Source organism: Ambystoma mexicanum, chromosome 11 (assembly GCF_040938575.1).
Source record: "Ambystoma mexicanum isolate Mex_15411 chromosome 11, UKY_AmexF1_1, whole genome shotgun sequence".
Lineage (NCBI taxonomy): Eukaryota > Metazoa > Chordata > Amphibia > Caudata > Ambystomatidae > Ambystoma > Ambystoma mexicanum.
Window position 1 is genome coordinate 1,009,259,737 of NC_090934.1, and position 21,982 is coordinate 1,009,281,718.

A 21,982-nucleotide genomic window follows, 5' to 3' on the forward strand; every position below is an offset into this window, starting at 1 on the left:
GTCAACATAGGGAAAGCAGCGCACTCACAGGACATCCACACCCATACAAATTAATAAATAAACCAGGCCATGGCCTGTGACTGCCTCTGTAGTGCTCAGCCACAGGCCAGAATTCGGGTCCACGGACCCGACAACATTGAAAAAATAAATAAATAAAGCAGGCCATGGCCTGTTACCCCTTCCAGGGGGCACCACAGGCAGTAACAGTGCTCTGCCACGGCATGGTTTATTTATTTCCTCAATGTTTGTCGGGTCTGTGGACCCGATTAATTTATTTATTTCCACAATGATGGTCAGACCCAGCATTGCAGAAATACATTAATTAATCGGGTCCACGGACCCGACAAACATCAAGCAAATGAATAAACCAGGCTATGGCCTCGCGGGCCACATGAAATGGCTCGGAGGGCCGCATTGTGGCCCGCGGCCGTACGTTGGACAACCTTGGTATAGAGCATGGAGTCTTTTTACAATGACTGTTTGGGTTGCTACTGTTATCATCTCACACCACGTCTAAGGATATAGCCCCTCCCCCGGATCTATGGGATCACTGCGCCGCCCATAACTGCGACGGCCGAAATGCCGACGCCAGTTACGGTGCGGCGCTGTGATCATATAGACCACTGTGCCCGCTTCCCTGGCCTGCTTTTCCCTTCCTACCCCCAATTTACCTTTTACGGCGGCACACTTCTGTGTGTGCCGCCTGCACCCTGCTATCCCTGCGGCGTGAGCTCCTCCCACTAACATGGGTTAGAGCTGACGCCGCTGGGTGCTTTTCTTTCGTGTCCCCCACTTACCAAAATGCTGTGCTTGGGCGCAGTAAATGTCACCCTCATTTTGTGCACCCCCAAAGTCGCAGTAACTGCGGGGGCGCACAAATGAGGGTGACATTTTTGTACGATTCCCCTCCCCCTGCCTGTGCTACCGCACAAGGTAAAGGAGGTATACCTTTTGGGCTGTGCCTGTTTCACTTTTATGATTGAGGTAGTTGTTTCACCACCACTCTGCCCTGTGCCCCTGCAGAGCAGTAGTCCTTTTCTCACAACTGCACTACAGGGAGGCATGTTGGAAGAGGGTGCTATATATGTAACTTATTTCCAGAGGTGCCCAGTAACAGTTTAAGATGGGGTGGAAACCCCACTATGGCAAAGATACTCCCTTGCTGTCAGGGCCATGTGTGTTTTTTTTTTTTTATTCTGAGAAGGGAACAAACTGGACCCTCCCACCCCCCACCTCTCTCCCCACTCCCTCTTTTTCTAAGGTACCCTGTGTCTCCCCAGGGTATCCCTTCTACAGAAAGGGGCATTTTGGTCTCAACAAGGATCTTTTGGCGCAATGATGTTCTGCGTCCACTACTATGCCTTCCTCTCTGTCGCTGCTAGTGCTGCGTTTGTGTAGTTAGTGCTTCAAACTGCAGTCATTCCACTACAACTAGCAACAACCCAATCCCGTTACTTGTAGCTTGTTTGTGGTGCGCCCTGGTCCTCCGTTTAGCATAGGACGACACATGGCGCCTTGACTCGCCTGGTGTGAAGTATGTGCTGCTTTAATCCATCTCTACCCATTGCTGTTTTCGTTCCGGGGAGGGTGCTTTTCTGTACAGCGTAACGCCATCTATGGTTTCTCGCATAAACAATGCTCGGCCTAGCTCGTGTGTCTCGGGACTCTAAAAGCGTCCGATCCGGGCAGCAACTTAAATTTAAATGTGTGAAAGCGGAGCCCCGAGCTAGGCTCTAATAAATCGTTGTCTGCTCAGGGCCGCGAAGGCCCTCAAGGTCCCCGGCCACGTAGTCGGGCAGACAGGCCGGCAGACAGTGCTCTAAACTGAGGCCCTCCTGCAAATAGTGCCCAGACGTACCGGCGTACTGCTGTGCAGGCCAGGAATGTCCATTCCTGACGGGAGCCTGACGCATGCTGTCAGGACAGAGGCATGCGTCCTACTGCTGAGGTGGCGTCACCGCCTAATGGTTTTACACTAAAAATACCTGTCGGTTTAGCGAGCAAACAAACGCGCCCCACCCAGCCAACTGCCTCCCGTCACTCCCTGCCTTCCAAAGGTCTGCACGTGGAACAGGTCCAACCATGTGCCGCACCCACAGCCTCCATGCAGACTGGCGGAGTGCACAGTGTCCAGGTCTGGAACCTCGCCACCAGTATTGTTATATTTGGGTCTGATTAAAGCCGCCACACCTGGAGTTATGGTCCAGCGCTACAGGGTCTGCTTCCGTTTGGATGGCCAGTTGGAGACCACGCAGAGATTGCTTGACATCTACGCTATGCGAGCAGGCAGATGCATTTTCGTGTATAGGCGCTGATGAGAAAGGAAGGGACACAGGTCAAAATGCAATACACAAAGCTTCATGATTCGGATCCAGGAACCTCGAGATACAAAGTGTCATAAGCAACGTATTAACATTTTCAACGAAAATTTTAGGCATGCATAGAAGTGATGGAGTGAGTGAAAAAACCCAGTTAAGATATGTTTTAGGAGGCACATCAGCGCCTTAGCATGTACGTGTGAAACTGTACATGGTGTTGACGCTGTGAGTGAACTGGATTTCCTCAACGGGTCTTTGTGTCAACCTTTGTGTCTTTGTGTTTAGGTCATTTCCTGGGCTGAAAGCATATCATTTATTCATGTACGCAAGGGTAGTGTCTGATTGTATTTTGTCCATATATTTGTTTACAGCCTCAATAAATAGCCGCCTTGTTCCTGGTCCTCCAGAGTTTTTTAGGGCATTTGTTTGCGATGCACTGCAATCCTACAGGTTCTAGCCGCACCACAATCCGTTGGCCTGACTAGATGGGTCTTGTCCTTGTGGCTCCAAGAGTCAGCACAACCTCTTAATCGGCAGATCGGAGCCATTGTCCGAAGCTGGTTCTTCCAGCTGCACATGCTATGCCATATTTTACCATACATAACATTCACCCAGGCATAGCCATAATTTCTCTATTACTATCCAAACTAGACTATGCAAACCACCTTGATCTCCGACTCCTAGGTTACCTAATGAGGAAACTTCAGAGGTCAAAATGCAGTGGCAAGACTACTTCCCAGAATTAAACGATTGAAACATATCACACCAGCATTAAGTATTCTTCACTGGCTGCCCATCAAACAGTGGTTTATTTCAAAACGTAAAGAATTGCCCATCGTGTATACCTTGGAAGGGGGTCTTTCTCCTTCAGAAGTAACTTTGAACACTACACTCCCTCCAGAATGCGTAGGTTGTGCAATGCTGCACTAGTACTACTCCCGAAAGGACAAGGAGGATTCTCTTTTTCAATTCTGGCCACACAACTACCCAAACCACTCTGCCGCACTCAGGAAAATGCTCAAGACTTCAACCAACCACTTTGAAAGAAATGGAATATAATAGCAAAAGACTAAACTGTACACCAGAAACTGGGCTACTTTATGACATGCAATAGTGAAACTCTTTGCACTCCCATCTGTGGGAAATCAATTTGGTTTTTGGAACATGCTGTGCAACACTGGTCCACACCTGTATCTCAAATCTACAACCAAATTCCAGAAAGTGACAACACCCTAACCTCTCTCCCTTTCTGCCCACCCTCTCATCTAACTCCTCGCCACTAAAATCGTGCAGCCTTAAATTTCTATCACCTCGTCAGGCGATGGACCAGGCATAATGTACTTCAGACTCAGACCCTATCCATCTCCCATCGGCAACCATTCTGTCAATTCTGCACTTAACACGTAGGTGGCTAAAACGGCTGCCCTGGTCCATGCCAACCATACCCAAGAGTTGGGTCAACAGTTACCTCTGATCTGCATTCATCCACACTACAGGTTTGCACATATATCTTCCGCTATCCCACTAATGCACATACCCCTCCTTTCTTGGAGAGCTGTTGGCAGATGGGTGCTGTGTAAGACCACTTTACCTTACATTATACATACTGCTAGGTATTGTGCTTTTTTGAAAAAATTATGTATTTTTTTTATAGTATATAGGCTTATTACAAACCTTATACAAGGCGAAAACCATAGAAAAACAGCTAAAGACCAGTGAAAAACAAATTTAATTTAACAAAATTCTTTTAAATATATATCCACTCTATCAATATCACTCCAACATCAAACATTATTTAAAACACATTACTCAATTGCATCAACTTTAAAAAGGCAACCACGCTAATGGATGACTAAGTCGGCTGTCCTCTTAAAATGACGTAATGCCAAAAAGGGTCAGAATTCAAAGAATCAACATCATACACATATATACTAAAATGTTCTTCGCTTTTCATTTGTAAGAGGTGCACAATTTATCATTGGATGCTTTAACGTTTCTAGACTTTGATTACAAAAATGACATGCCACATTTTGCGATGCACCTCTAGTATATAACATTTCTCTAGTGTGGATAAGGTTTAGACAAATTCTTAAAATGGCATATAGAACCCTCCGATCAGGACATTGATTTATGTAATTCAGCACAGTTCCTCTTTTTTTGGTTTTCTACGCACAAGTCCTAATCCATTGACATTTCTTCTTCGCATGACAAGTACTACTCCAATCAATTTCAAACATTTTTCTTTTTGATAATAGTCAGATATCCAGTTTTCCAAAGTGATACTAAACACTTTTAAACATAGTATAAATCTCTTCCTAAAATTAGAAAAAGAACTTCTATTTGATCCCTCTAGCTGCTTGCCTACCGTCCAAAATGAAGATTCAGTGCCAGCAAAAGTATTATATTGTTTGGAGGAGAGAACCTAAAAACTGCCCTTTTCAACTAGTATCCACTCCTGCTCACCTGCCTTCTGCACCACCAAGTCCCACAACTTGGACTGCCATGCCAGTATGCTAATTTTTATTGTACGTTTTTGTATGCAACTAGGCTATGTCCCTCCACGGTAAAAAGCGCATCATCTCCTTTGCACCTACTGTATGTTGTATGTAACTAAGCTTTGAGTAACCACTGTAACTAGCACCACGATGCTTAAGGGCTGGTGTGCGCTTAACAAATGTAAATAAATAAGTGGTAATAGGGACAGGTGTGTTGGGTATCCATAAAGCAGTAGCGAAGTGGAGAGGAGAAAGGAGGATGGGTTTTGTTTGAGCATAGGTGTGTGCTGTTTTGATTTGCTGCGTCAAGATTAGGAGTGCTTAGAAATGTACTGTCCAGTTTGCAAGACTTGGTGCTGCTCGTGCAACGAATCCTACTTTACCTGAATGTAGATTAGATGTTATGTTATTTGGCATTTATATAGCGCTCTATATAATATTGGTATGATCTCAAAGTGCTGGTAGGTTGAACGCCCTTGGGGACCGCGGTCCAGGTCAGTAGAGAGGTGTCGTAGGGTGCGTGGGTGCACAAGTTAACTGTGCAGCTGATGTAATTGTCAGATGGTAGCTTTATCCTAGCGTTTAGGTGTGGTGGTGAAGATATCAGTTGAATGTGTGCAGTCTGGTGGGTGGACACCCATGCTGGGTTCTGGCTGCGTTAGGCCTATAGGACGCTGATGTGAGCAGCTAGGCTGGATTGTCATGGGATAGCTGCATTTTATTAGTGATGAGGTATTTCATGGGGTAATGTTTGTATGTGAGCAGCTAGGCCGAATTTATCAGGGGTATAGCTGCATTCTAATTGTGTGATGGTGTAAAGTAGAGAGGAAGCATTATGGGATGGGAGTGTTTGCGTGGATTTATGAACCAATGCAGCAGGAGCAATTGTGGCACTTGCCGAAATTTACCATCCTGTCTGGATGTGATGCAGGCCAATGTTTACAATTCTAATTAGGTGTGGCATTGCTAACAATCACAATTTAGAGGTACGGTCATGTTGAGTGGCAGGGTTTTCCGGAGTAGAGTAATTGCTCTACTCCCCACCCTTGCCACACTTACTTTGATGGTTACTGCTGGTTGCTGGCTTCCTCTGTGGACACCTGCAGACACACTCTGGAGTCGCCTCTGTTGGAGCCGCCCTTTGCCTCGGGGCCCTTAGCCGCAGGGGCTGCCAGGCAGAGGGCTGCCCTGGGAGGATCGGTAATGGGCAGTGATTGGACTAATGAGGGGAGAGGGGGTGGGCTCGGAGGAGGGAGGAGGAGGTGGACCCGGGTAGGGGAACTGGGAACAAAGGGTCTGCCAGCTCTGCAAGGAGTGCGCCCAAAGTGGTACAAATTACAATATTAGGCCCAGGAGGCTCGAACAAGGGGAAACCTCACCTGCTTTCACCCGCCCAAGGACCATGAAAGGTTGAGAGCTATGCCTAAGGCCTCACTAACACGGTGGCTCAGATCCACCAATCGGGAGAGGAGGAGGGACGTGGAGGAACAGGCAGGCCCGGGAAACCAGAGGACTTAAAATGCGCACCGAGCGCTTTATTACAAACACAAGCAAAATGCCCCAAAAAAGGAAGGGGCCTTAGTAGGCACACCTTACCTTGCCCCAGACACCAGCAGCACTGAAGCCGGATCGCTGGTTTTTAGGCCTAAGGCCTCGCTAACACGGTGGCTCAGATCCACCAATCCGGAGAGGAGGCTGGACATGGAGGAATAGGCAGGCCCGGGAAACCAGAGGACTTTGAAATGCACACTGAGCGCTCTAGTACAAACCCAAGCAAAATGCCCCAAAAAAGGAAGGAGACTTAGATGGTTAAACTGGTAATATTTTGGGATTGTGCAAACTGGGAATAGATTGATATTGTGAATGCTGGAAGTATACAGGATTTGCTTAACCTGGGATATGTTACAAAATGAACATGCTGTGGTTTGTAAAAGTAGCATTATGCTAGAATTCTGAAAACCAGAAAAAACTGGGTATGGAAACTACACATTTTCTGAATTTTTAAATTGCAAGGTACTAGTCAGTCTTTACCCCCCTTTCATCCCCCCAAACCCTCAACAAGAAGCCTGTCCTCGCATGCACACAGTACACTATTTCAATATCATGGGGTAAATTATAACTCCCCAAAGGCTAGTACAAGTGCACATTTGGTGGCCTGCTGTTCTTGTCAAATTGGGAATATAATGGGGTTATTCAAAATGTAATTATATTGGGATTGCCAACTTCATAGCATACTTGGATAGTGCAAACGCAATGCTCGCTTATTTGAAACAAGACTAATATACTGAAGGTGTTCAATTTGAGATTATTGCAATCATATGGATTGACACACTGATGACAAACTGAGAGCCTTCTGGATCTGTCATACTGGGAATGTGCTTGGTGAAACGGATACCCTGAAAATTGTACAAAATGGGGAATGTGTATTTGGGCCTATATTATGATTCCCAGTCGGCCTATAATGTAGACAGGATATCCACAGGAATTCTGCTAATATACTCTGATGCAATAGCCTGAGAACAAATCAGAACTGCAAACCTGCGTATATAGCAGCATACACTTCTTTAATCGCACAAACGCACCTTCAGTACCCTCCCGTTTTGGATTGCCATTTTGGGTAATACTGGAACTGTTTAAATTGGCAATGGACTGTGTTTGGGTTGTCTGAAGTTTCATTGCGCCACTGTTACAGCAGGCCTTGACTGCTGGTCGTCAATCCAGCACAATGACCAGGTTTACTTTGTGTAATCTGTGGGGCAACAAAAAAAAGAATTGCACGTGTTATTAGAGCTTGACCAATCGCTACACATGCACTAGTGTGTTACAGTGCTATCACCAGCGCAGATTTTGTCATTGCATCAGGGTTTTCATCGGACATGTTTGGTCTTTGCGCTGGGGCTGTAACTAGCAATGCAGGTGCAGTGACTAGGTTTGAGCTGCCTGCGGGTTTGCATGAAAGAATGTTGGAGCTGGAAAAAAAGCCTGATTCATCGGACGTTTTCCTATGGGATTCTGCCATTATAAAACGCTTCCAGGAATCACGCCCCATGTGTACCGCCAGTACGATCACAAGCGCATGCGTGGTTTCTGTGCCGTTGTTGCCACCAAAGAAAAGCTCTACATTACGCCAGTGCAAAACACGGACAGGTGTAGTCATTTCACTGGCCCAATCGCCACTGCGAATCCTGTCGCTGTTCCTGCATAAAGTGCAGTGCAACTTTGTTGCTCCAGCGCTACAAAATGATATTGAGTGGCTGGAATCAAAGTCTTTAATTCGGTGGTTGCCACATTCTGTAGCCCGTTGCAGGGCACTCCTTCCTCTCTTCCTCTCCTCCTTCCTCTCTGCCTTTCTTCCTTCCTCTCTTCCTCTTGCTTTCTTTTGAGACTTCTTTAATCCTTCTTTTTCTTCCTTCTTACTTTGCTTTTTCTCTTTCGTGTTTCTTCATCTTCTTTGAATTGGCAGACTACTTCCACCTCATTCAACTTTCTGTCGTTTTTGTCTTTGTGCAATTATCTGGCGGATGATGGATTAATAATCCGATACTTTAAATTATTTGGCAATCTTGTTTAAAAAAAAAAGCCCCACCTTATTTCATGGTTCTTAAAAATTGCATTAAGTGTAATCTAGTATCAGCCCCTCCTACATCCGGCAGCTAAGTATTCCCACTCTTCAGCCTTCGTATTATTCTAGATTGGAAGAAGGTTTGAAGGAAGCCTGCTTGCAACCTGTAACAAAACCCCTTCCTATCAATTGTGTGCTTCTTTTCATTCAGCCTTAGTGGATAAACAACACATTATTATTTTTTTTGCGTTGGGTAACTCCTCCTCTAAACTGGCATATAATATGATGGTTTATTTATAACACGCTTAATGCCCAGAGGATTCTAAGCGCGGACTGGGGAATCAAACCTGTGTTGCTCCGCAAAGTCTTGCTTCCAAGGCGAGCGCATTGCCCCTGAGCTATCCTCTAGAGACAAATACCACCAGCAATTACCAATGATCGTGTTGGTGAGTTTTTCCTTGAGCCCTGTGATCAGGTTCTTTTGGTAGGTCTTCCTGAATTAGTGGTACCAGTGATTTCCCCCCCAAGCTCACCAACCTCCCTGAGTGGTAAGTGGCAGCGGAGTTGAGTGGTGTGGTTCTCTGGTACAGCATGCACTTTATACATATAAGACTGAATGTCCACACACTATTTTTTTTATAAAAATGTAATTTTATAAAAGAAAAGGCAAGAGATAAATCCTTGCACTTGGAGGTAAGTAAACTTTGAAAAATAAAAGCTGTCACAATGCAACAGGCAAAACATTCGCAAGAGTGGTGTCAGAGTGCAGTGAAGTGTCTTTGCTATAAGGGACAAAGACTGATATTCAAATGGGTATTCCTTTGTGAAAAGTACAGTGAGCAAAAAGCGATGGCTGTGGACTCTCAAAGTGGGGGGAAAAAAACCTGTTCTGTGGTTATCATGCCATGTTCTTTCTAGAGGGGGGCGCCTGCGACCTTTTTTGTATTTTGGCAAAGCTTTGCAGTCTGTAATGGTGGAGTGTAAAGGGATGCTTCTGCAGAGCTTTGGCCCTTGCTCAAGCAGCAGGCTATCCAGGAATGCAGGTACAGACTCCCAGCAGCAGCCAAGGTGGGTGGATAAGGGTGTCTGTGTTTTCCCCTCTTGTGAGGCAGTGAGTGAACACATCAACCAATCAAACACCACACGATTACAACAGAGGGGCGGTCAGCAAATAGACCATCCCTCGAAACACACCAGTGCTCTCAGGAAGGGATCACACACAGGAAGAGAATTCATGTTGTACCATAAAGGCATCTGCATATACCCGTCTGAACTGGTTTCAGGGTGACTATAGTCCCTGGTTCTGGGATACAGGCATTCACTGGCCCAAGATGACCACTTCCTGGTTTACACATAGGAGCCAGGGATGGGCATGTGACCTCATCATGTCGGGCAAATCAAGACCTCCTCCATTTGGGGATATTGAGGATGGGTCAGAAAGGACCCAGTTCAGTAAAATTAATTAAACCCTACGGAACCATATTACTCGGGCGTACATTTCATGACTAGTTGCAGTATCTCTCTCGAATGCATGGTCCTTTTGAAGAGAAATAAACATATTTGGAGGTGTCCCCAATATCACACTTTATGCAAAGGATGAAAGCGGGCTGGCAGACCTCCACTGCAAGCTTCAAAGGTGTATCTGCAAGTACGTGTCACGGGCATGGGCTATTTAGACTTGGCCTGGCTGCTTTGCCTGGCCGTATTGTGGCATGCCCCTTAGCACCCTGGGTGCTGTCATCTCCCTCAACACCTGACATCTTTGGCCTACCAGAAAACCTGTTGATTTAGGGAAGTGGCTTGAAATCTTTGACTTTCGATAGGTTTTGGACTACAACTCCCATCGGCCATAGCCATCATTCAAGTCTTAGTGGAACACATCTAGAGAGCTGCAGGTTGCAGGCCACTGATCGGGGGATATGAGCCATGTACCTGACTGCATGCTCTGCTTTCCTGGAACATAATCTCTGGTCTCGTTCGGCAGATGCATCTATTCAGGAGAGGGATCCGGTTGTCCTTTTCTGTATACACTGGAAAGGAAGAGGGGTGAGGGAGGTGGCGCCTGGGTAATAATTGAGGACCTGGAGCCTCTGTCCTATTGTCCATCTCACTGCTCCTGAATTTCTATCTAAAAGCAGTCAAACACTGCACAAAGTCTCAATCTGCAGACCTATTTTTCAAATTTCTGTATGTGGCAAGCACTTGAAAACCTGTAGCAATCGTGGGGATGTTAGTGCTCAAAAGGAGACTGCTACATCAAACTGCACTCACTATATGAATTTGTCAACAGTCTTAAATGTTAATAAATCCGTGTCTGTTGTGTTGACCATCTATCTGTGTTTATAGCTGCTGCTGGTGTCCTCCATTCCTGACTTCAAAAATACTGTTTTACTTTGATTCTGAAGGCTTTCACTTTCTTGGCGATTCCATTGGCAAAAGACCTCTTATTCTAAAATCGCTGAATACATTCTTAAGAGTTTTTAGAATGTTGACTTGTTGAGAAATGTGTGTGTGCTTTGAAAACCCGCTGCATATTTGAAGTGTCTACAGTTCTAACTCACTGTCATGCTTCCTTTTCATTGCCAGCCTATTTGCATGTAACCTCTCCCCTTCCTCCTTCTCCACTATCCTCACTTCTGTTTTCTTCTCCCCCATAGGGCTTTCTAATGGCCAGAAAGCAACGGTGTCTCCTGGAATCAAATTGTGGGGGTTCACTTCACAGAAGGGGCCACAGGCAAAGGTAGAGGGGCCACCTATAAAAGGTTGATGGGAATGTTTTTCCAAAGTTGACGTGGGCGAAGTAGCCTAAAGTGACCTTGGGGAGCCTAAATGGTAGATTTCTATAGCACAATGTTCAGGGAAAGTTGGCTAAAAAAGACATGTACAATTCTGCAGGAAAATGTAAATATTCTAATAGCTCTAATGCCAGGCTATCAACTACAAGCACAATGCCAACAATGCGTCCGAGGTCAGTATAAATGGCACCACTTAATATTGTGCCAAGATGTCATGCAGTGCCCAGCATTGGGTTCGGAAGTGCCAGAATATAATATAATTAGTTGCAAGGTGTCACCACCAAAATGCCAGGTTACTTCAAAGCATACCTTTTTGTTGCTCAAATGGTGCGGTTGGTGTAAATTCAGAGTTGCTCGTGTTGCTAAATTAGAGGGCGTTGCTAATAAAAGTGCCAACCTTCCTGTGCTAATGTTTAAATAGCTCATGGTTCTCTTGAACACTGCAATGTGCCTGACAGTTAATCATAGCCCTGCCCGTTTGAAACCACTCTAGTTAATCACAGTCTACATAATGCCAATTCCAACAGTGCCATGGTAGTCTAGCCCAGGCCTGCCACTGTTTCACATGTTCTGATGCTAGTGCAACCTTGAATCCACCAATAATACCAATAAATGCCTGGTCAATCACCATATAACCTTGCAGGGGCTACAATAATATGCCATGTCCAGCTTCAAATGCCCAAATTCCATTTTATGATTTGGTAGCCACCATATGGAAGTTAGAGTCCCACAAGTCCAAACTCAACCCTACACCACCACCTTCCAGGTCTCATACCCACATCGGGCATCCTGCCCCCTCCACCCAGAGCACAAACCTACCTGGCATCCTGCCCTCCCCCCACCAAGCAGAGAAAAGCCGGTACCTGGCACACTGCCTCCACCACCAAGATTGCAAGCCACAGACCTAACCTTTCCAAGACCTGTACTGCCTGGGCCAGGAGCTGCTAACTAGATGTTGCTAGACCCCACCAAAGCCGATGGGCCCAGGCTCATTTGATCCTTCTGATTTGGTGCTCCCCTAGCTCCAAGAGCCGAAGTACGGCCTGTCTTTCTCAGTCCACAAATTTGGGCTTTTGAACCCCAAGATCTGTGAGGTTATTACATTATTTCGCCTTTGGGCGGGTGAACAGCCATCGCAGGCCAGCCTCTTGATTGCTGGGCCACAGCCTCTATGCCACCTGGTTCCTTGGGCCCAAGGGCCATTGGGGTTCATGTCTATCCAAGTCCAGGAAGTGTTGCGGCATGCCTGTCGGGGCCCATGATCCGTGGGGACTGTGTTCTTACCCTGGGTGAAGGTAGCTTCATTCTGATGGCTATGCTCTGCTTGTCCACCTTCCCTTGGAATCCCTTCATCACCTAGAGTCTGCTGTATGAGCAGAGTCGTGCATTGTGTTGTTGGGAAGTCGGCTTTAGGGGGGGGAGGGAGGAGGGTCAGCTACTCTGTAACAAATCTCTTTGCCAGGGTGTGTGCCAACGGCTACTTTAGCGCAGCTTGTTTATCTGGTGGAGGTGACTATATCCAGGCCTGGTAGACATGAGTAATAGATGGGCCTGCATACCACCCCTGGGGAGGCACTGGCACCAGGGTATTCTTAGCTTCTTGCCACTGTCACTCAGCTGTCAAATAGCAGCAAGTCGGAAATAGCGCAAGATCCTTGGGTATGTGCACTGGCTCTGTACAGAGACGGGACTAGTTGGGCCGGTGTGCGCTGCAGAGAGGATGGGGGCCCTTTGGTTGTCCAATTACTGAAGCTTTAGCTTCTAGTTCTGCCCGCATCCCCAAGTGGAGCCGCCCGCCTAGTCGCACTGAGACACTTTGTGAGGTTCCGGGACCGCTTCAGCCAGATGTGGACCGGCGTTTCTCCTCGTGGCTACCAGCGATGCATCGGAGAGAGACGACGCTGGTCAGTCCATGTCGGCTATGGCCTTGCAACCCCTGCCCAGACACCCTAAAGCACGCCCGAGAGAAACGTCTCAGCGAGCAGTCTGCGCCAGTGCTGGACTGAAGACCCTTTGAGGGGCTTCCAGTTAAGCAGCCCAGGCTGCCTCATCCTTCTTGTGGTTATCGGTAGCGTTCCAGAGAGGGATAGACTTGGGCTGCAACTATGAGCCTGCCTTTTAGCTCCCTCTAAAGGGCCTGGAGTAGTCTTGGCTGTGCCATAGGCTGGCCTGCTGAGCCAGACCAAGACTGCCTGCTTCCGGCTGGTGCAGTTTTTAATTCCTTGCAGCTATGAAGTTGGACTCAGAAGCTGAGGAGCCAATGGCCTTGTGTGTGGCTCTGCCTGTAACCGGAAGATTCCATGGAGGAAGTGAAGGGGAGACCTGGATCTCCTTGGCTTAGGGGGGCTCCTGCATTGGAATATCTGCCTGAACGTTGTTCTGGAAGGAATTGGTGGACTTTTCTGACGCCTGGAAGTGGACGTGGGGGCTCAGGATGCCCCCTTGGTTTTCCTGTGTTATTAGACATCTAGTAAGTGTCTGTGGTTCAGGTTTGGTGTATTTATGTTTTTATGGCTGTGTCTTCGTCTGTTTTTGCATGTTCACATTTTGATTTTGTGGGTTAAGTGTGCGTTTTCACGTTCTTTTCCTGTGTGTTTGCCTTCCCTGGATTGTTTACATCGGTTTCCTGTTTTTATACCCACGTTGTCGTTCCTATTCTGCTTGTCAATGTGTCCGTCTTTCTGTTTGTGTATCTCTGTGTACTACACGCAGGGCCGGCCTTAGCTCTGGCAGTGCCCTGCGTTAAACTAAATTTGGTGCCCCCACCACGCACATAAATAAATATATATGTGTATATTAGCTGATATAGCCGGCGTTGCCCAGGCTTTAATTCCCTCATAGGTACAGGTGACTGTGCAAAATTTGGTGCAGATTAGTAAAATGGTGTGGCATTGTATAGGACATATGCGAAGTCACAAACCCAGAGACTTTTGCTGAAATCCAGCGAAAGGGGTGGGGTGTCCAAACGTCATGCAGCCAGTAATGTACGGAGTGTCCTAACGGGTGACAGTGAAAAAAGGGGTGCATTTTGGTGAAACAGCGTGGAATTGTATAGGGAACGTACACCAAGCCAGAACCCCACACCCAAATGTTCACTTTTGCTGAAATCCGGGAAGGGGGGGTGGGGTGTCCAGATGTCATGTAGCTAGTAATGTCCGGAGGGTCCTAACAGGGGATTGCACACATTTTGTGCAGATTGGTGAAAGGGTGTGGAATTGGATAAGGAACATAAGCTTTGCACCAACCCACACATTTTCACACACATAACCCCCCCCCCCCCCCTCCTCCTCACGGCCGTGCACGTGCTGATGCTGCCTTCGTGCTCCTAAAAGGGCTGCAGCACCAGAGTTCAGACCAGAGGGAGCGAGGACTGTCACTGCATGGAAAGTTAAGTTTAAACAATAAAAGAAAACAGTGTTTATTGTAAATGCTGGTGAGTGCGCGTTTGTGCGAGACCGATTACGTGTCCGTAGGATAAGTGCACATGTGTGCATGTTTGCCATGGATGCACCCGCAGCATAGTTTTATTTTATAGTGGCATATTAGGGTACACTGGGCAAAGTCAGCATAAATATTTTCTATTGTGCAGGACTACCAAAAATTGCATACAGGCAGCATGAAAATGTTGTTACTGTGGTGTGCTGGCCTATTTTGTGCAACCAGCATGAAAGTGTGTTTACATAGGGCCACTATTGGCATATATTGGGAGCAAGCATGAAAATGTGTTCGTGTCAATGCAGACATAAAAGTGCCCGGATACCCACGGATCAGGTGTTCTATATAAATTAATAAACAAACCTACCTTGTACAGCAAGCAGGACAGTGTTTACACTGCTAATAGTGGCATATGTCAAGACCAGCCAGCATGATCAGGTGTTCTTACAGTAGCAATACTGTACTGGCAACATGAAAATGTTAAAGCATCATGCTAAAGATATTGGGCACAAGCACCCAAACACATCTTTTACAGTGGCACCACTGGAATATATTTGGGCACAGATAGTCCTAAAATGTATTTTTCATTAAACACAGAGCCTGAAAATGTAATGCAACATGATACCCTGTACTGTTAGTGACCTGACATCTATTGGAATTCCCAAACACCTACTTTCCTCACCTGCACACTCTTTCTCTCAATGCACCCACTCTCCCCCTTGTTTCCACTGTGTCTTGCTTACCTGCCATGTCTGGCACCTTTGCAAGCATCCCCTTGTGCACCTGAATCACATTGCCTCTGGCTTTCACTTCAATTGTGCCCCTTAATTTTTCTTTCATCTTTGCTTCATCACATCCTCACACTCGCTTTTACCCTCCCACTTTCTCACTCTTTGTCAAAACTCATCTTGCTAATTTTTGATGGCACCCTCTCTCACTGGCATCTTTCTTTGCCTGTGCCATCATTCTCTGTTCCCACCCTCTCGCTCCCCTGTATCCCTTCTTACAACTTACACCTTTGCATGCTTTGCTACCTGAAGTCTGTCAATAAAAATTGCAATGAACAGTAAATGCCAAAACAAGTGGCTTTGCCATTGCTTGATTGCTTTTCCTTGGATATTTGAATGTATTCATAACATTTCTAATGACGAGCTGCATGCCTGCACCAAACGACGAATAAGAGAACATTAATTTTGCACACAGGATGATTAAGAGCGATCTTAGGCTTTCCCATCTCGGTTTTGAGATACTAAGTCTGTCCTGGCATTTTGGCTCGCCTCACTTTTCATTCTGTACTGGTAGACCTGGCTTTAGAGTGGAGGGAAATGCAACTACAATGACCGTATACAAATACAGAATGGCGTTAGATAGAAACCCATGGTAATAGTAATCATCTCTATACACAACACCCCCACTGAAACAACATACGTTACATAATGCAGTGCACTGCACCCGAAGACGCGGGTCTGTACTAAATGTTCCTAAACGGCAGGGTAGCCCCCCACATGTAAACCAACACAATTCTCCAATCTCCTGAAACACCAATTTACGTTACAAACATGTAGCACACATTAACCACTGCTCCAGATAATTCCCCACTACTGAGCACCATATCTTTTGAGATATCTACACAAAAACTGCAACAAAGCAACATTTTCCTAGGTTAGTCCCATAGCCTGCTTCTGGTAGATCCTGGAACTCCAAGAAACCGTGAAAATGATACTGTGCTATACAAGACTCCATAGCTCACTCGTTCTCCTGTGGTGCAGTACTCAGGACAGCCCATGTCACTTTGGTGACTGGCAGCAAAAGGGGAAGGAAATTAATGTTGGCTCTGCTGAAGCCAGGCCTCTGTAGTAAAAGAGAGGACCATATTTGCCCAGGATCACACACGTTGGTTTAAAAGTGAAACTGGGATATTAAACACTGTCTGTTGGCCCAAATCCATTTACATTATACCATTATCCCATGTAAGACTGAGCGCCTCCATACTTGCCAAAATGCCTCATTCCATTTTGGGGAAAGGGGTGTTATTTCAGTCCTGGTTTTCATTTTGCAATCTGGGACTTGCAGTCCTAGGTTTCCTGATTATAAATCTGGGACTGCAAGCACCAGAATACAAAGTTAAAGGACTGGACCAGTTTCTGGAGTGCAGCATGTTGCCATGTATGATTTGCTACAATTGAACTATCCGAGTCAGTGGGCAGTCATATGGGAGGTTCTGGGAAACTGACTACAAACAGTGAGCCCTACATTTTCTTGCCATGTCACCTGATTTAGCAACAGTTGGCCTAAAATTGCCCATTGCAAAACAAGGCATTGATGTAAGCAAATAAATGTGACCAACTGTGATGTTCCAATGTGAAAAAGGTTGTTCCCAGTTATATGGTCTGTTTTGCAAGATATGGTGGCAAAAGCACCCGAAAGTTGTTCGTTATCCCGCCCTAACCAACAACACATCTCTAAACACAACACCCCCACAGAAACACATGTTACACATGGAATGCATACCACCAGGAGGTATGTGCCCACACTACATTTCCCTAAATAATACATTAGCACACCACAGATAACCTCAATCCTAAACACTCCTCAACCACCGCTCTGGCAGACACCATGATCAGACAAACCAATGATGTCACCAACCTGGAGCTCTCATTAGCTACTGCTCCAGAGAACTCGCACAATAAATAAAACTTTCAAACCTCAGAGAGCCCCATCTGCTCATATACGCACACATCAACATTGCTACATAGCAACCTTACACTGCTCCCACGTTACCCGTATACTGCACCTCTTGCCGATCCTGAAATTCCAGGAAACGGTGCACATGGTAGGCTGTGTGCTATACAAGACCTAGCATAACAGGGCATAGCATTGAGTTTCATACATTCTCCTCTGGGGTAGTACTCTTGATGGCTGACACAACTTTGGTGACTGGCCGGAATATGGGGGGACATTTATGTTGGCTCTGCTTGGGTCTGTCCTCTCTGCAAGAAGAGATTACATTACTGGCCCAGGAAAACGCACTTTGGTTGTACAGTGAAGCGTGGCGTTTTTACCCATGCTATAGTTCAAGTTCTTGGACATATACATCCAAAGCTCTACTTGGCACAAATATTTACATTTTGTATTTCACAGCCTACAATAATACTGAGTAGAGGTTTCCCGTGCCAATGCATGAAAAGACAAGTCTCAAAATCCAGAGGAAAAACACAGGACTGCATGCCCACGGGAAATTTCAGAGCTCTGATAGTTTACGTGCAAAATACACATATCTCACTAAAGCAACCTTACAATATCCAAATCCTTGGAGAACGAATTTGAGCCAAAATAATATTGCCTCTTCCACATCTTGAATAGAAAACTAAGTCTCAGGGTGCTAAATACAACAAGCTGAAAAGAATACTTTTTTTTACATCACTGTAGCAGCATCCCTTAGATTACATTTGTCACAAACTTCCCGCATGCGGTTATGCATTTGCCTATCCATATAAAGCAACCCTTTTTTCCATCATGACAAAACTTTACAATTGTTGCCTACCTGTTGGCAAGGTAGCAAGCCTCCACAGGGTCTTTCGTACAGAAAGAGACACCCCCCCCCCCCCACCCTCTCCACTTCACCCCCACCCCCCTGCGCAGATGAAGGAAAGGGGGACTTGCAGGACGCTGCGTGTGGCATTGCGTCACAGTGGCAATCGGCCTGAGCCCAGTGGGATTGGGAGGAAGGGACGTTCTCCTTTCATGTGCATATATTTTCTTTTTTGTGAATGGAGCCGCGCCGGGCAAGGGCCTGCAGTCAATAAGTCTTGTGCCTTTCTCCCTTGAGTGCTGCTGCAGCTGCTCCAAGCGCACCAGGTGACGTGGCGCCCCCTGTGCCCCAAGTACTGTAGCGCCAATGATTTGTTTTTGTTCTTTTTTTTACACAAAAGAATTCGCCCTATTCTGGTGCACCAGCAGCACATACCTGCCTAGTCCCTGGGTTTTTACGCTCTTCTCCGGGGAAGAGCATGGACTCTCTGGGATTTCCAGCCCTTCCAAGAACTCTGCCCACACCTCTGTGTGATTGGCTACAAACAGACCGATAACCAATCACATCGAGGTATGGGCCCTATTTTTAAGAAATCCTAAATCGGGACTCAAAATCAATCGACGGGCCGCTTTCTCAGCCTGAGCTATAAATTGGTGCCCCATAATCCATATTGCGTCATCTTTTGATACAAAAGCATAGTGTCATAAGGTGTTAAAAAGGCCGGCAATCAGCCAGTCAACCCTTCCCATGCTGCCATCGCCCTCTGCTCAGTACCCAAAGTGAGGGTGGCTTGCCATGCGTCCTCACATAGAGTTGGTAGCGGTTGGAAAGCCCATCTTCCTAATTTCTTAATCGCCGGTGAGGGCTTCCCTTGCAAAAAGGCAGTGGTGGCGGCACCTATTCAAAACTATGGGAGGACCAGCCCTTGCCATGTATACCCACAGCTCCCAGTGTGGTCGATAGAATTTGGTAGTTGGTCAGCGGCGCACCACTGGCATGCATCAGAAGGGGGCCCGGCTGCTGGGGCCTGATTGCAAAGAAGGACCTCAGGAGCAAGACTGGACAGCTGTCACTGGCCCCATATAGAACAACCCTTTCTCCTTTAGCCTCTTGGTCAGTTTTACATTGTCTCAACCTGATCTTTAACCCCTGACCGTCACCCGCTGACACAAACAGCACTTCCTCCGATTGGTCCCGCCTGCCCGCTGACACTAATTCACTGAACCAAAAATCCCCAAAAAATGCCAGTGTGAATGCCGTCCTAAATAATGCCACCTCAAATGCATCCGCGCATACCCTGGGAAGGGCGTGCAGTAACTTTTGCAATAATTCAAAGTCAATGGGTTTTCGACCATCCTGCTTGGGTCCCTTTAACCAGCCCCATCCCATAAATGCCATGCGTACCATAAAACCTTTGGTAGGGTCACCTTTTCCCGTTAATTTGCAGTAAAAGGCTATAGCTGCCAGGTGCCCCGCCACCCAGCTCCTGCTCTTTCCTTCCCTGTGTGCCCATGTTACAAACGCATGCACCTGCACTTCTAGTGCACAGTCTGTTTTCTGTAAAGCTTTTGACACACAAATATTTACCGTAGCTTTGCTGGTACCTGCATCTAACGCCTGGTGTGTGTGAATGCTCCCCCCAAGTTCTAGAGCTCATTGTCCACGACACCAGCTGCCAACATTTGCTATTGAACTGCGCCCCCTCCTTCTTGGCCGTAGGATGTTCTTCCCGGAACCTGCACCACTGAAAACTGAGCGTCAGCAGCAACATCAACGCCCTGCACATCCCTGCACATGCTGAGCCCTGAACTATATATTACTGTGTAAGCAGACCTCTACCAATCTCATCAAAAGGCTTAAAACAGCCGGGCATGATGCAGGCTGTAAATGTCTGGCTTGAACCACTGCTTTATTGTCAGACCAGAAACATACATCCTTTTGTTTCCAATTCCTTGGGCCTTAACGTGTGCACTATGACAATGGGGGGGAGAGCTCCAGAGCCATGATATTCTTAGTCCTCCCCTTCTTGCACCACTGGGTCGGCCATTTCTGTGCACACCACTCCTGGCCCCCAAAGACCTCACTACCTGAGGTATCGCAGTACATCTCTAACTCCCCACTTGTTTGCCACAGGGTTCTGCACAATTGCACCCCATTAAACGCTAAGAGGAACGACCGCCACATTCTTAAATCTTCTTTCAAGCCTGACCCCAGCTGAATATGGTAATGTCTCTATGAAACTCGAGCTGCCGCTTTCGCCAACCTGCGGGCAAACACCCTGCCTGCGTGGATAACCTTGGCAGTAAAAATGAATTTCCCAAACAATTGTTGGACCTTTTCCAAAGTGGACCTGCCCTTTGATAAGGTGCTCTCTATCTCGGCAATCGATTTGTGAACTTTCTCCCGTGGCAACCTGCAAGTACCCTTTGTATCTATTTAAATTCCTAAGAAGGTTTATACCTCTGTAGGTCCTTGAGTTTTTTCTGGTGCCAACAGAATGCCCATCCTGTCCATCAAGCTTTGAAAGGAAGATAGTGCATAAGCCCAGTGCATTGACCCTCTGTACCCCTAAACAGGAAATCATCCAGGTAATGGATGATGCTTCCCCGTTGCTCAACCCTGCGTGTGCCGCGCATTATAAAAATGTGCTGAAAGTTTCAAATAGTGCGCAAGACACAGAGCAGTCCATTGGCATGCATTTGTCGGTGTAGAAACTTCCATCCCATTGAAATCCCAATAGATGAAAACTATCTGGGTGTACCGGTAGCAGGCGGAATGCAGATTCTAGATCTACCTTGGCCCCAAGATTGCCCATTTGCCTATGTCAGCCATTATAACCATTGCCTGGTCAAAGGATGCATAATGCACTGAGCAGTGGTCATGATCTAGCCAATCGTTGACTGAGTCCCATTTCGGGTATGACAGGTGGTGGTTCAGTCTGAACCTGCCCTTTTTCTTCTTTGGCACAATGCCCAAATGGGAAAATATGCAATCCGGAAGCGGGGGGTGGAAAAAAGGGCCCGCCACGTGGCCCAGTTGCGGTGGGGTGGTTCTTGACCACCTGACCCGTCTGTGGTGGACCTGAAAGCCCTTGCTAAAGCCCTCCATCATTAAATCACACTCCTTTTTTGGTTAGTATTGTAAAAATACCTGCAAAACTCTCCCATCCACCAGGGAGGACCCTTTCTCCCATTTCCCACTATTGGGCACCTCTGTGTTGACCTCTGCCCAAGCCCCCCCCCCCCTTCTGTCTTGAAGCAATTTGGTGATTCCCCCCCACATTTGGAGCATTGGTGTTGAAATCTGCACCTGGAGCCACAGCTACAAGACCCTTTGTCAAATGATCTGCAGGCCCGTCCCGCTGAAAAACCCCTGCGTGCTTGCTCATTTCCCCTCTGTGTTGAGGGGCTTTGCTGAAAGGGCCGCCAGTCTGTTTTCTGGTTGTGCTCAGACCATATCAAGACTTCCTTGTACCTTTTTAGACCCTTCAAAACTTGGTTTACTGGCCCTGTCCTTGGCCCCCCATAAATGAGACCCAACCTTCCATGTCCTTCTGATCCCATGTCATGTCAGGCACCATTGCCATCTTGGACCTAAAATCTATCATCTATCCAAACCGTGGAGCCTTACTTACTCTGCTTATTCACAATAATATCCCTGTATTTCCATAACACAGGCCCCTTTTTAGGATGTGTTTCCATCAGAAACGCTGCCAACAAACAAAAGGCCTTCTTCCAGTAAAAAATGTTCTCCTCAGGCCTATTTCTCCTCTGCTTCTTTTTTTTTTGTCCTCCTTATTGCTAACGGTAATGTCAGGACCTGCTGTTGCCACTGCCAATAACGAG

The 21,982-nt window shown here is 46.7% G+C and overlaps 1 protein-coding gene across 5 annotated transcripts in view; it reads left to right on the top strand.

Moving 5' to 3' along the window:
- The window catches only part of UACA (uveal autoantigen with coiled-coil domains and ankyrin repeats), a 523,730-nt gene that overhangs the window by 195,677 nt on the left and 306,071 nt on the right, over positions 1-21,982 (top strand). Inside the window, exon 1 of one of the 5 annotated variants that reach the window (XM_069624209.1) lies at positions 12,849-13,640. The exons of the other annotated variants lie outside the window; for them this stretch is intronic. Within the exon in view, the coding sequence (XP_069480310.1) occupies positions 13,605-13,640 (36 nt within the window). The 5' untranslated portion in view covers positions 12,849-13,604. Of the gene's footprint in view, positions 1-12,848; positions 13,641-21,982 lie in introns of those variants that run through there. 5 annotated transcript variants of the gene reach the window in all.